Source organism: Perna viridis, chromosome 1 (assembly GCF_037379345.1).
Source record: "Perna viridis isolate PV_CMFRI_1.1 ecotype Kerala chromosome 1, ASM3737934v1, whole genome shotgun sequence".
Taxonomy (NCBI): domain Eukaryota; kingdom Metazoa; phylum Mollusca; class Bivalvia; order Mytilida; family Mytilidae; genus Perna; species Perna viridis.
The window spans coordinates 58,539,999-58,555,917 of record NC_142445.1 but is presented as its reverse complement, the minus strand read 5'-3'; the positions used below and the strand labels follow the sequence as shown (position 1 = coordinate 58,555,917).

Genomic DNA, 15,919 nt, shown 5'->3' with positions numbered 1-15,919 from the left:
TTAACATCTCTTCATATCATTGTATTTTTATATTTCAATCTTGAATGTTATAAAGTACGTTTTGCTAGTTGCCTTAGCGTTATCTAGTGATCAGTTCGATATTAAAAGTTTTACTCCAAGATGTCGTCGTATTCAGACTTTATTATATATTCAAATTCAATATTTGTATTTGTTCCAACACATTTACAGTAAATGGTCATAACACAAATAATAGAAACAAAGTATGTAATTTCTGACTACAACAACAAAAAAAGAAAGATATCAAGTTTGATTAACGTAGGAACTTCCGCGGTGGTGACTCAACTCTGCAAAAAAAAAGCGTAGTAAGAATATGCGAGAGGTGACAGAATAATGTGCAAATAGACATCATAGAAAGAGTGGTTGTAAATAATTACAATATAATTTGGGGTTTAATAGTAATTATTTTGAAAACCGAGTGTCTTAACATCTCATTATCTCAACAATTCAAAGTTGGTGGTCTTGACATTTACTGATATATTCAATGAAAGCCTTGATATATATGGTGTAAATAGTAAATTTTGTAAACTGACCCAAATAAGATTGAAGGAAACTAATAAATAAATTTGTTGAACGAAATAATGATCAAAAGCTACAATGCACATTACATAAAGTTGTAAGACCTTTCTCCAGTGTTGATAGTGAGTTAACACTTTCACGACGCTCACAAGGGAGGTAACTTTCTCTTGTTTTCTCTAGGTATTTATTAATTAGGAATTTAATGCCATGCTTCGGTCTCCCGATTTTGTTCATCATTGTTTTCTGTGTCTTTGTATTAGTTTCTTATTCTCTTTTCTCCATTCTATCTATTTTTTCTTGAATATCGAAATTTGAACCGTAGGCTCCATTGATGTCATACCTGTAGTCTTCATGTTGCAAATTCTCAATTTTGTGGTGCGAATATGATACCGTTTATTTCAGAACAATCACTGGTCGACATACATGTATTATGATAATAAAACAAAAACATTTTTGTCAGCAAAAAATGCACATAACTATCAACGTGCAGGTAATGCCACTAAATTTAATTTGTTTTGAGATCATGATAATCATGCGAGATATGTAATTGTTATATTATTGTGTTAAATGGCAAGATACATGTACAAGTATCATTTATAAACAACAAAAGAAATAATGGACTATGACGGTCTTTTGAGGTTTTGATGATATCTCTGAAGGAATACTCATATAACTGACTTATGATAATTCAGTATAAGCTGGGTTTTTAATTCAATTAATTTAGCTTGAATGAAATTTACATCAGTTTTGTAGTAAAGGAATCTGTATCTAACAAATCATGAATAATTCATAGTGAAGTGAAAGTTTAATTTGTTGGTGTGTGAATTGTTCATCGGAAACTATTTTTGGATTTACGTTTTATTCTATTGCCTTCGAAATTTAAGATCCTTGTGTAAAAATGCGACCTCAATTTAACTAAGGAATGCAAAAAAAGTTATGAAATTTAAGTTCATTTGACTTCATTGAAACTAAAACACTTAAACAATTCTGCCAGTTTCTGCTCATATACAAGAACGAAAGAAATGGCCAATGTCACAGCAATAACAACAACATTGATGCCATGTAACGTAACGGGAAAAGATAAAAATTGTGATGGATTCCCCGATGACTACGATCAACAAGGAGCAATGCAGTATATAGTTACTACCGTACTTGTTTACTCTCTACTGGGTGTCTGCTCGATGCTCTGTGCTAGAATAAAACGTCAACATAAAGAAACATCTAACAAAGATGAAGAACTGGGACGATATCTCAAAATGGAAAAGAAGGTAAACTTACAGGCACACAGACAGAAATTGATGCAGCACCGAAAAAATATGATGAAGGCAATTCTTTTCAGACACGAAGAAAAAAGAATGCAACGGATTTCAGAATCAGAAGAAGCCAGATTAACTGAGAGTGATTTATCAGGCGCGGAGTCGGACACGTCTCTCCGGTCTTACTACTCTGAGACGTCAGAAACGACATCCCCGTTATCACCTGTCCCTCCATACTCATTCCCAGGCGAATCTACAAGAAAGAAATCTACAGCTACAATTAAATCAGTAACGTTTGGGTCAACCACCAAAATTTAAATCCCGTTCCAAACATACGAAATAGTTTATGTTTATCGGCATTAAGATTTTAAAATAAAATAAAATTTTAAACCGTATACTAATATATTTGTGTGTTTGTGTTTTAAATCAAGAAAGTCTATATATGTAACTTCTAATGTTTTATGTGTGTCTTGATTTACTGTTTGTTTGTGTTCTTAAAAATTAAGTGAATTAGAAGCAACATGTAACAGTTACACAATGGAAGTTTCTGCTTCTAATTTAAGTTTTGTGAACTGCACAGAGTATGTGTCTAATGGAAACTACGATGCTACAGGCGCAGCTACTTTCATTATTATCACCGTAGTTGTTTATGGACTTGGGATAATGGCGTTTATAGCCGGACATATCCAAAAACGGCGAGTCAACAGGGAGGAAGAAACCGCAATATCTCGATACCTTAAGTCAGATAACTTATCGTGGCTAGGTAAACACAAGTGTGATGTGAATAGAACGAGAAGTCTATTGACCTCTGTGTCCGATCCTAATTTTTCGAACTCGACTGTCCCGAGCCTATACTTGAAAGGTCGAGATAGTTTATGTACACCAGATTCTTCTTGGGATAATGCTGTGATAAATGGAAAAGGATCGTACAAAAAAGTTCGATTCAGTATATCATCAGGAAGCACGAAGGAGCCACTGATGAGGGAGATATCAAAGGACAGTAATGATACACAGGCCACAATTAGTTCTTATGAGGATGTGTTTACTTAAGCTGTTTATACACAATTATTCCCTATTTAAATACACCCTTTATGTATAAATATGATCCTGTAAAAGACTTGGCATTTTACCGGTGAAATATTTAATTATTATATACTCCTCGTGCATTTAAATTTTTGGTAAACGTTTTGAATGAGACTTCATTTTATACAGTATATGTTACCCTTGTTATTTAAAATTTGAAATGAAGTTCGCTTTCTAGTTTTTTTTCGCTTTAAATATCCGTCTATAAATAAACCATAGTACTCAAAAGTGAATGTTTGAAAAGAAAAGGATGATTACGCGTTCTTATTGTGTCAGTTAATCTGGTATGGAGGCAAAGGCAAAAAAAAAGATCCCGTTTTTGGCAAGTGTTATAAATGTACTAAGTATTTAATGTATTTAATCTTAGACTCTGGTACCCTCGTACTTCAAACAACAACGGACGTATAATGTATAGGAGTTTGTTTAGTAGTTAAAAGAAATCATGAAAGGAGCTCCGATACAGAAATTTATCAAAGAGGGTTCCAGCTTTTATACGCCCGCAAAAATTATTTTTCAGTCGTTTAATGATATCAGCCTGTCGTTGGCATCTATCTACTTTAGTTTATTTATGATAACTTGAGTAAAAATAATCCGATCTTTTTTGAAATTTTAACACATATTTTGTAGGGACATGGTGGTGGGATCTATTGTTTTTGGAGGTTTTTGCTCCACCTTATTTGCAAGTAAGGGGGAAAATGGTTGTTATTATTAAAAAATTGACAGGAAAAGCTGTTGATCCGATTTTCATGATTCAGATTTCAATCTGTTCCTCTTGAAATTTTGTTTAAAAAATGCAGGTTAAGCTTAATATCCAAAACTGTTTTGGAGTATTTTGGGCCACGCTCCAAATATTAAACTTTTTATTGTAGGTACGATTTTTAATTGTTTTATTAGATTCTTTATGAAAATCCCTGCCTTCGTTTTTCAATCAGATTTCAGATATTAGTATCTCTTACGGTTTTCGACTTATAGTGGATCAAAGGGCCACACCCTATCAATCTACATTTTTTTTTTAATTTTTGGTCTGATTTCAAAAATTTGTTTTAAATTGGATTCCGAAAATCAGAATTCAGATATCTCTTATGGTTTTTGAGTCATAAGGGGTCAAAGGAATCACCCCCATAAAATCGGCTTTTAAAAAAAAAATCAGATTTCTACCATATTTAATTAAATTTCAAATGCTGTTCTTCATAATATTCAGAATTGTCATCTTTCCATTCAACTGTGGCAACATCCCTTCAGTACCTGCGAATGGAGTGTTCATATCACAACTCATACGTTATGCCAAAGCTTGCCGAATCTACGCAGACTTTTTGTATCGCGCTAGACTTCTAACAAATAGTCCTCTGGAACACGGATATGTTGCTACAAGATTGAAATCATTACTACAGAAGTTTTACGGTCGTCATCATGAACTCGTGGATCGTTATGGTGTATCCATCCGCACCATGAACACTGATTTGTTCAACGGGTCAGTTTTCCTTTCCTCGTTTGTCTACCCCGGACTTGACTTTTTATGAGGAACTCGGTGGGAGTTTCTAGAAAAGCAGAGGACGCTTACCCTACCGGTGCACCTGGTCCATACTCCCAGTTTTTAGTGGAGTCCGAGTTGCTCATTTGCTTTTGTTACTTTGTATGTATGATTTTAGTTACTTTATGTTCTTTGTTGTGTATGTCTGTTTTCCATGTTTGGTCTTTGTCCCTGGATTATATTCTTTTGATTACCGCTATAACCTTGGTTCCTTTGATTAATCCTTCATTGAGTCTCCATATTGCTGCTCAGGCGTTAAACCCCGACAGTCAACCAAACTAGTCCCTATGCCTAAGTGTGTCAAAATCTAATATTGTGATCATACTTGTCCCAGGTGAACAGAGTTTGACATGCTGCAGTCGTATCATGCTGCGCTATGCGTAGCTCATTATTGTCGTAAGAAGGCAAAAAATCTAACATTGTCCAACAAAAGAAAAGACCAACCATAGAGACCCCCTGGATCAGCGTTTGAAGTACCTTTGATAAAATGACCTTAGCTGGTTATAAAAATATTTTTTTGTTATTTGACTCTGTAGTTGAATGTAGGCAACTTGGGCAAAATTTAACCTAGATGTAAACATGAAGCACTTACATCGGCTAAAATATTGGCTTCTGAAATCAAAGTACCAGGTACTGAGCCACATAAGGTCAATTGAAAAAAACTACATTAATGTATCATATCGTACTTATTGTTAAAACTACACAAACGTTTTACGTACCGAGAGGTTCTTGTGTTATTATTTCAAAGCCTACTCTGTGAAGTTTAATTTCTCGTTGGAAATACACTGTCAAAAATAAATGCATTCTATAAAATATGCACATGTTAGCCAAACAAAACTCTGAACAAATTAAATCAATATGCAAGATGAAAAGTAGCCATATCTTTTAATAGTTAGCATGTATATATAATTCAGTGATTCTAGTGAGATACACGCTGACCATTTTACTTAATACATTTTTGTACTAAGTTCTGACGGACGGACAAAAAGAGTGTACTTGAATCTTACATCGATTCTTTATTGTATTTCTAAAAATGAACTCGGCATAACAATTCAATTGATTAAAAAAGTATCAGAAAGTAAAAGGATCAGATAAAGTTATTGATGTAAATGCTTATAAACAGATGGAATTTTCTCTTTATATCGAACTTCAAGAGTAATTTTAGTATATAGATTTTGAACCTTAAAAATTGTCATTTCTACAATGTGTGACTTGTCAAGCTTTGCAGACAAGAGAAGCTATCGACTGATATGCTCATTCCGAGAAATACCCCTTTGTCATGTTACATAATGTATTTCCTCATGAACATCTTGTTACTACAATAAACTTTGTGGATTGTACCGATTTGTTGTTTCATGCACTATTAATGTGTTATATTTTATAATAAGCACTCATTACTTATCATACAACATTGCCCTAAATTGCCCATTTCTAGCTTGTAGTATTTAAATCATCATAGCTCGTCATATTCAACGAGAAAAAATTTTTGGTCTATGAAAATGAGCTAGATGGATTTTCGTAATTATATTCTAATTTTTCACTTTATCGTTACAATACAACACTGTGTATATGCTACACTGTATATGAATATAGCGACATAATTAATAAAAAAAACAACTTTACCTGCCGAAAAAAAGTTAAATATATAAAGAAATACACCATCTAATCTGCATAAAATCCTTAAAGTGCTGGTCGCAAAATTACAATTGGTCTCCATGTCGTGCAAGAATTAATCCTTAGTTGTGGTGGTCTTCGTGTCGCTCGTTCCTATTATTTATTTTGTCCTTTTAGACTAATAGAGTGTATTGTGACTTAGATTTTCGCTCAGATCTGTCCCACTTCCACTTCTTAACTCATAAGAATTATAACAATATTATCAATTCAACCCGTGAAAAAAAGACGATTACAAAAATAATATGCAGTTAAAGCTTTAAAACATATGTTATAGACTTCTTAGTAAAATATACTAATGATTCAACCATAGTTACAATAGAACAAAACGTGCAGTGAAAGAAAACAAGATAAAGGCACAAAGAGTGTAAGAAATTCAAGTCGCACAATATGTAAAAAACTACACTAAATTATAACACAGAAAAACAAAACCTTTATACTCAACAAAAAAAACTTAACATTATTTTATTATAGATCTTTATAAAAAATATACCCTAGGTTCTATTTGCTGGAATAAATTATCTTAGCCATTTCCCCCAAGGACAAAAATCCATTTATGTATACGGGTAATTTTTGAGTTAGTATTTTTATCCATAAGAATACCAACTGATGCATTTTCCTAATGTGCATTTTTTTGCCAGAGCAGGAGTATAACTTATACAATTTCATATTTACATGACCGTATACGACTCAATAAAATTTATTGTTATATTAAAAAGTAAATATGGTTTTTGATAACAAGATCACAACAATTTTGAACGCCAAACAGTTGAAAATGAAAAATAATTTATCAAAACCAGATACCAAAAACAATCAGTTCGCGAGTGAAGGGAATTTTTTCTCGAACAGATCAGATATACATATGTAAAAGTTTTTTTCCTGAAACTGTCATATTATCGCATATGGTCAAAGCAAACATCTAACTAAAATACAAGTGTATTCAAGACAGGTGCGGAGGCGTTATTTTATATTTCAATACATCGATGGATACAATTTTTCATATTTATTTGTTTAATAATAATATGGAGATTATTGGCTGTGTAGAAATGTATTAAGCTTTCCCAGAAGAAAGTCTCACACACTCTCCTCATCGATTGCTACTTCGCTCATAGCAATATGGTGGTGCACCGTAAACAAAGAATGAGTTCAGTCCGTCTTAGGCGTAGCCTGAAATCATGTTATTGTTGTATAGATCGAATATTTGTGTTAAAGTTATTCCTAAGTCAAGATCTAGGACGCATACATATACATGTACACATTAGCAATATTTTCATTATCTTCAGTAATGAATGGAAACCTTCTAAAACGCTTGTACACAGTTGCAACCCCCCCCCCCCTCCAATATATTTTTTTAATCCGAAATATATGAAATTATGGTTTTAAAGGTACGTTCTTTTATTTAAAATCAGATGGGGAGGCCAAAGCAAATGGCAAAATATATTTGCTAATTTCTCCATTGACATCGTTTTGAGGCCATCCCAATATTTGATTGATCAAAATGTTGCATAAATGGAAAGCATTTTCGGGTGGAGGACACGATCACATATTACACGATCAGTCTATGGTGTGCTACTAAGTACGGCAAATCCATAGAGATGAAACATAACAGAAACACCAGATTGCCGTTTGTGTGGAAACAGCGCATCCCCCATAGCATGTGCGCCTTCGTTTAGCACATGGAAGGTATACATGGAGACACAACCAGATACACCGGGAGTTTGCGACGCGATTGAAAAACAGAGGAAGGATGTAAAAAACATAAACAAAAGACAGTGCATACACAGTTTGTAAAGGAAGGTGCAACAACAAAATTATGGGAAAACAAGAAGACCTTAGGAAATATAGATCAGAGTAAATGATATGAGTGAAGAGACAAATATTGGCAAACATAGAACTTCCCAATGGAAATTAGATGTTACAGTGGATGATTTTCTGCACGATCTTTGCGGCGACTATTTTTTATGCACTAGTAGTGACTGGGCGATGCAGGAGAACAGCAGTACGAAGACTTGGCCAAGCAGCGGGAAAGTCATCCTGTGAGTTTGGTTGAAGGACAACAGTAGCTGAAAACCAACCAACGACGCGCAGTGTACCGATTATGACAATAATGTGCAAATGCTTTTTATTCACTACTGGTATAGTCATCCCGCAATGGAAGAAGGAGGTTTGGCGCGCTGTAGATTTAACGCACCATTTCGTTTGAAGTGCCTGTACCAAGTCAGGACTATTACGGTACCAGCTGCTTCGGTGTTGTAATATCTATTTTGTCAGATTTATTTTGGACTATACTTGATTATGAAACTAACTAGTGTTCGGTTATTTTGTTGTTACCTTATTGACCAGAGACACTGATTAGGACGTTCGAAATTCACTGTAGACGATACAGCCAACCCTCTCAGAAAATGCAAGAATCGTGCAAAGTCGGGAAAGTGTGAATGATGTCAGAAAGTAAGAGAGGAATCGAATGACTGCCTCTGCGTTGAGCTTGACGAACAATGATTGCCTAGGTCGAGGACGTCGGATGAGTTACAGCAATGCGACCAGTGAAGTACGTAAGTAAGTTACCTATTATCCCACGGTATGGTATGAAAAATTGTACAGCTTAACAGTGCATGTTTATTTGGAAAAACAAATACATTCGCGCTTCAGTCTTGGTACACATTCTTTGTCCCTGGATTACATTCTTTGATTTTCCATAGAAACTTGGTTCCCTCGATTACTCTTCCAAGTAAAGTTCTAACGTTCTAACGGTTAAGTAGTAAAATAACCAAATTTTTGTCATTCTGGGACAGTGATTAAATATGCACGTTAATTTTTACTACCTTTTTATATTTAAACAATATGTAACCAAAAAAATGTGAATTAAAACTTAAGTAACTGTTTTACCATGGAACGAAGAAATTCTGCAACAGAGGGGAAAAGTGGATTCCGGTACGATATATCAAGACGTCTCAACGGAACATGTGAAAGCTCCGCGACTTATTGTAATTAGAGCTTTTTTTCTTTGTAGCGTTTCAAGTTTTACCTGTGTTGAAATTCCGTATAACCAGATTGAATTATTATGTATGACAGTATACCAAACCCTGTAAACGGTGTTGCTTTAATCTTGTGTGGCTTGTTACTCAAACAGGAAAAGCTTTTTTTATGCAGTCGTAGCTAGAGAAATGCACCATGAATCCCTTTTTTATTTATTTTATCAAATTATAATGGGAGCAACATTTTTCAAACAAAAATAAAAAGCACTTTTATTGCCCGATTTAATTTGTGTATTTATGGCTTCATATGGCTCGTTAAATCTTATAATTCAGCATTGTAGTCTTAAAATCTGTCAAACCATTTGTGCGTGTAGTATTGGAAAGCAAATTATTTGCATTATCATGAAAAATAAAACCATTTACACTAGTCTAACTTAATCACCGGTACAAGAATTTGTGACATTTTACTAAGAATAATACGGTTGTTACCAGTTCAGTATCAAATTTTGCAGCCATAAAATTTATGAAGAATATATTAACATAGATATCATGCGATTTTAAACACAGACAAAAATAATTTAAACAAAAACGAAATGATCAATTATACAACTGGCCAATTCGATCAGTTAGTTATGTTGCCAAGAAGGGATTGCGTAGAGGAAATATAAAATGGAAATAAACTCCTCCTCAAAAATCGTTAAAATTATGATCCTATAATTGTGGATTGAACTAAAAACATGATATACAAGAAATAGAATTGAAGATCAAACCATTAACTCACTATATCCGCAAAAATATGGTTATTTACTGAATATTGATGTAATACGTTCCTTTATCAGTTCTGAATCTACGCATTAATTAGTTCTTATTTATTCTTTCTGGGATGAATTGTAAACCTTGTACTGTAGTTGACAGCGTACTTTACCCAATTTAAGTTGCAACTTTAAACAAAGGTATATTTTTATCATTTGATGATGCTATGTTAATGAGATTAGGACATGTTTCCCGCCAAATTAAAAGCAAAGAACGGGGGAACATATCTAAGGACATGGATTAGGATATTCTTAAGACCATCTTACGATGACGCTTAAGTTACATAACAAAGCTATCTTAAGACGATCGTTTTAAAGATAGTCTTATAAGGTATTACTACGCCATGAAATAAACGTATATTTATGAATGGGGTGAATTGTACATGTAAATGATCAGTAATGTGTCTAATCTATATAACATAACTATAAATACAAAACACAGAATATAGATATCTAACTGTTAAAATCTATAATATATTTTTAAATATTTTTATAATCAAATGGAAACGAAAACACAAATACTACAGTTTAAGTAACTCTTCGTAGTATTTCAGTTAGGATCTCATTCTTGTTCTTTTTTAATTGAGTTTACACTTTTATTGAGTAATTCAACACAATATAGATTCTTTTTCTGTCTCAAAGGGATTACAAGATTTCTCAATTCGAGTTAGTTAAATTTTAGATTTCAACCCACAAGCTAAAGCGAGTGGGTTAAATCTAAACTTTCATTATCGAGAGTGGAGAAATATTGTAATCCCAGAAAGCATTGAAGGAGAATCGGTTTCTCCCGTGAAATCTGTAGAAAACTCGTTAATGTAAAATGGTGGGACCTCTCGCAGAAATTTAATCACCACCCCATGGTTAAAAAATCATATGCATTTTTAACCATCGGCTTAGAATGGGATTATAGTAGGATATTTAATTGGAAAGAGTGAGTAACCAAAATATTGTCAAGAGTGCCGAAGAACGCATAGATTTAACGAGCGCGTGGAACTTGTTCCGCGGGGAACATTTAATAAAACTCTGCTATCAATACAATAAAAAAAGATTAACTACTAACCAACTTAAACGTAGTTGAATTCTCACGTGGAGAACAAACGCGTGTGACCGTGTTTAGACTAAAAATACCGAAACGCAGCATGTAAATTTTTCAACACATTTTGAGATGAACGGAAAAAGGAATTTGAAGGAGATTTTAGATTCTACTAGATGACGTCGAAAGAAAAATAATTTAAATTATGTTTTAAAGCATATTAGCAATGATGACTTGTACAGAGATCCTTATAAACATATATAGATAATGATAAAGTAGTTCTTAAACTTAATAATAATATCTCATAGGCTTCATTTGCTGCAATAAAAGTATAATGGTCAACAATCTTTAAAAAGAATACCATTCAAATAACTAGAAAAATTAAGGCAAAGAACAATTCATGTGCACTTTGAAACATGAGAACAGTTTAAAGTAAATAACTTATAAAATACAGTAAGTTGAGAAAGATTGGCCACTATTTGTGTGTGTGTGTGTGTGTGTGTGTGTGTGTGTGTGTGTGTGTGTGTGTGTGTGTGTGTGTGTGTGTGTCGCCACATTACTTGTTGATAAGAGCAACATATAATAGTGCCAGGTGTTGTTTTATTTTAAAGTCGTTATAACAAACATCTCGTTACAAGGACTTAGCTAACACGGTATAACGACTTAGTAACTCGCTTTAACGACTAAGCTAACTCGTTAGAACGACCGTGTATCTCGTCATAATGACTTAGTTTGAACTGATATGGCGAGCCAAAATGTCCAAAGCTAGTATGAGAAAACGATTAATTCATTTCCTTATGTTAGAAGAAGAGTTTTTTAGGAAAAAGGCAGGTATAAATGGTGACGAAAAACTCTAAAATAGTTTATTCTGATATAATTTAGCACACAATAGAAATTATGCAAGATAGTGGAAAAAGGTTTCTGGTATGTTATTTCATGATTTCGAAATAGAAGTCATGGTTATTCCGGCCAATACTCATTCGGACTTCGAGATTTATTGCGGCTTATTTTTCGTCTGGGGCCTCTCTTTCATTTCCGTAGAGAACTATATTCAACTACTATGTAATCATTTAAAGAGCGTTTTTGTAAATCTGTGGAACACATACACATGTATATATAGGGATGTTGTCACTATAATTATGCAATCGTAGGACAATTCCCCACGATTCCTTTTCATTTTTCATAGGATTTAATTTATTATAATGATACCAAAATCGAATTTAATACGAAAATAAAGACTGGTATTTTTTATTGTTTGAATATATTTATATTTTTGTGTCTTTATGACTAAACCAGCTGTATGGTTGAATAATTCAGCAGAACAAATTTACTTATATTTTTTTCTTAAATACCAAAAAGCCATTCACCGGGACATGTAAGTATAAGGGAACTAGTATTGATTTTTATAAGGGAGGAGGAGGCTTGGATTAAATTTGAAATAAAAAGCCAGTACAGGCCACAAGTAAAAAATAAAGATTGTTCTAATATCTTTTGTTTATATAAAAAAAAAATTCGCCACTTTGCGCTGAAAAAAAAACCAAAAGGAAGGATCTAAAATTTTTAAGGGGGAGGCAGGGTATAAAATTTGATCGCAGCCACCTCCCCCATAAACTCACTAACTGGTGTCGTATCTTCCAATTGAAACAAGATATATTTTATTTTCACTAATGATACCATTAAGGAGATCAAGACATGGTCCCCATTGCAGTTGCTACACTAAATTAAAAGGTATCACTGGATAGTTCAAATCAGACTGGACCAAGTAAATTGAAAAAAACATCGTTAATAATACAAATTTACGAAAAACCTATAGAACAAGCATAGCTTCATTGCTGAAGCTGGGAGTATAAACCATATAGAAACACCTTTGAAATATGTAGTAGTGTTAAATCATCAATATTAGGTAAGACGATATTCTATTCAAATATAATTTTGAATAACAATGATGTTAACTCCATCACTTTTACTTTCAATTAATGTATAATATAGCTATGAAAGCCTGAATGCATTGATATTGTATTGACCTGCTTTCAATTGTCACTATGTTTGGTTTTGTATTATTTCATTAGAAAACTTAAGTTGTTAACATCCGAATGATTCAGTTAGAGTTTTATAGACCCAAAGGCCCGTTCACACGATCATAGTTTTCCATCAACATTTTGACTGTGTAAACCTGAGTGTTTTAAATACTTTGACAGAAAACTTTGATGGAATATAACTCCATCATATTTTTATCAATTTAGATCGAAGATCAGAATTGATATTATAGCAGTCGCTACAGCCTTTAGATTTGTAAATAATACTTTTATCCCATGTTTTGCGATTTGATGATTATTTGAGGTGTAAAAATTCAAACGATCGATATAAATTGATTCAGTACATGAGTATTTTGATTTTAAATGAATTTCACGGACTTCGATGGATTTGATTAATCAAATTGAGATTTTGGTATGGCAATTAAGTACAAATAGCAGATGCTTGATTTCTTTCCTGTCCACATGAAAGATTTCAATTACTTAACTTTGATCGTGTAAACAGGCAACTTTGATAAAGTTTTGTTTCAACAAAGTTTTCAGAAAAAAAGTTTGGAAAACAAATTATGACAAACTTTGATCGTGTAAACGGGCCTTAAGAGATTCTAGGTCAATATAAACGCATATGGCCTCTGAAATTGCACTGTAACTATGCCTTTTGTTACGGTTGTTATTTTGACAACAAATTTGTAGAAAAGAGCGAAAATATCATCGAAATTTGCAATATATATAATTTGTATTCTTGTATTTATTACGTAATTCCTACAATGTGGGAAATATAGGAGACGAGATTCGTTTTATATCACAAAATGTGACAGTTAACATTGCAATTCCTCAGAAATTAGCGATTTAAAAGTTACATTAGAATAATAATATTTTAATCTTTGATATAAAAACACCACCACCTGAAAAATGTATGTAAATTTATGCAAAAAAAAGGATATCTGGATAACATTTATTGTTTACTTGTGTAGAAGTTGTTTCCTCATACTTATTATGAATCAGCATTTCTAATTTATATCATAAAGTAATTTTAGTATTACAAACTCTCCGTATCATTATTTAATGGTCAGAAATAATGATAATACTTACAGATATGCACACTTGTTTGAAAAGATACAACTTTTTAAAATCCATTTAGATTTTGTAAACATCTACTCCGAGTTAAATCAACAACGCCTAGCTCCATGGTTATGGTTTGTTGGAAATCAGTAAGATATATTTTAGTCTTAGGTATTAAAGTATGCTTTCTCACTGGATGAAAATCTTAAACGGTCCGAAGAAAAATTTAAGTATCATTGCTAAAAAGCTTATAACCAACCTATCAGATACAACATCTTTCTCGTCATCTTGGCTTAAAAGTATTGAAAACATTTTGAACCAATGTGGCCTCCAAGACATGTACATACGTGTATGGCTCTATCAATGGTAAATGGCTAAAAAGCACTGTTGAACAAACTCTTCATGACCAATTCATCCAAAGTTGGTATTCAAATATTAAAAATGATGCTAAAACATTGAATTACCGGCTATTCAAAAAAGATCATTGTATCGAAAAATATTTCGATTTACTTATAATTATCGATAAAGATATTGCAACGCTTTGTAATCGACTCATAAATCATAAACATTCTAGTGAATATGGAAGATGGAAAAACATATCCAGAGATAACAAGATAGAAAGGGATAGAAAGAACAGTATATATAGTCAATTTATAGTGAATTGCAATGTTTTTAAAGTTCAATAAAGTAATGAATTAATTATACCCCAAAAAATCTTAACTCCATAAGTCGTGTCAATTTTATCAGAATTATCTATAATAAAATGGATTTTCTCATTTAGCTATTTACTCTTCACCCCCATTTCACCCATAACATCTTAACACACATCTTATCTCTGGATTAATATCTCTTATTGTTTTGTTTTTTGTTTTTGTTTTTGTATTTTTTTGTTTTGTTTTTTGTTTTGTTTTTTTTTAAACACTGTACATTAATATTATAAATTATGCTTTTTTGTTTATCTGTATACCAATGTTTCTACATGTACTTTAGCAGAATAAAGTATATGTAGACCCTCACTTTTCTTCGTTAAAAGGGTAGAAAGAAAATATTTTAATTTTTTTATAAAATGCAAATTCTTGAACAACACATAAATAAATATTTTATATATACTAATGGAAATTAAGAGAAACTATGAATTCCCGTTAAAATTCATTGGTAACTAAACTTCAAATGCGCATAAATTCCTCTCTGTTGCAAATATTTTCTTGAATTTCTTTAAACAATGTAAAGGTAATGTTGTACATCATTTTTCGGCAAAAATTGAGAAAAAAAAAATGTGAATTCCAATTTCTGAGATTAAAAAAAAAATTACCTAACATTTGAATAAGTCGATTTTGTTGCAAAATTCATAGTGTAATCTCTCCACAGAATGGTGATCAAACGTTTTCGTCGGAAATCATAATCGAAATCCGATACTTAAAAATGTACGCTTTTATAGAAGATCAGATTTCGAAATTTATTTTTCCCTCCTATATTTATTGCGAAGAAAGTTTTTTTTTATTCCTAGTCATGAAACTTTAAATTGGAATGTTTTGGAAAGAGAAATTATATAAAGAAAATTGAACGAAAAACTATCCGTCTTGAAATAACTGAATTCGAAAGGTGTGCAATGTTTCTTTTTTCCATTAGTATATAAATATATGTGTAATATTATAATATATGGTATATTTATAATAATATGATAAAATAATTAATACTTTTGCAAGTCATCCCAAGCTTTACAGAGGTTAATACTGACAAATGTTATAGTGCTGCGAACAGGTAGCATATTGCGTTTCATGGGCCTAGAGGTTGAATAGCTATGTCAAATTTCATTGGAAAGATAACTTATTGTAGTTTTATTAAATAATGCTTACAGTTGAGTTTTATGTTATTTTACATTATTGAGAGGAAGGGTCAAAGATCAAATGGCTCTAATACAAGTTG

The 15,919-nt window shown here is 32.4% G+C and overlaps 1 protein-coding gene across 1 annotated transcript; it reads left to right on the top strand.

Annotated features, from left to right (window-relative positions):
• The first annotated feature begins 266 nt into the window (after nt 1-266).
• On the top strand, nt 267-2,118 carry LOC148629581 (uncharacterized). The gene has a single exon (XM_088554036.1). It carries the CDS (start codon nt 1,560-1,562, stop codon nt 2,109-2,111), a length of 552 nt encoding a protein of 183 aa, XP_088410162.1. The 5' UTR covers nt 267-1,559; the 3' UTR covers nt 2,112-2,118.
• Nucleotides 2,119-15,919: the final 13,801 nt, after the last annotated feature.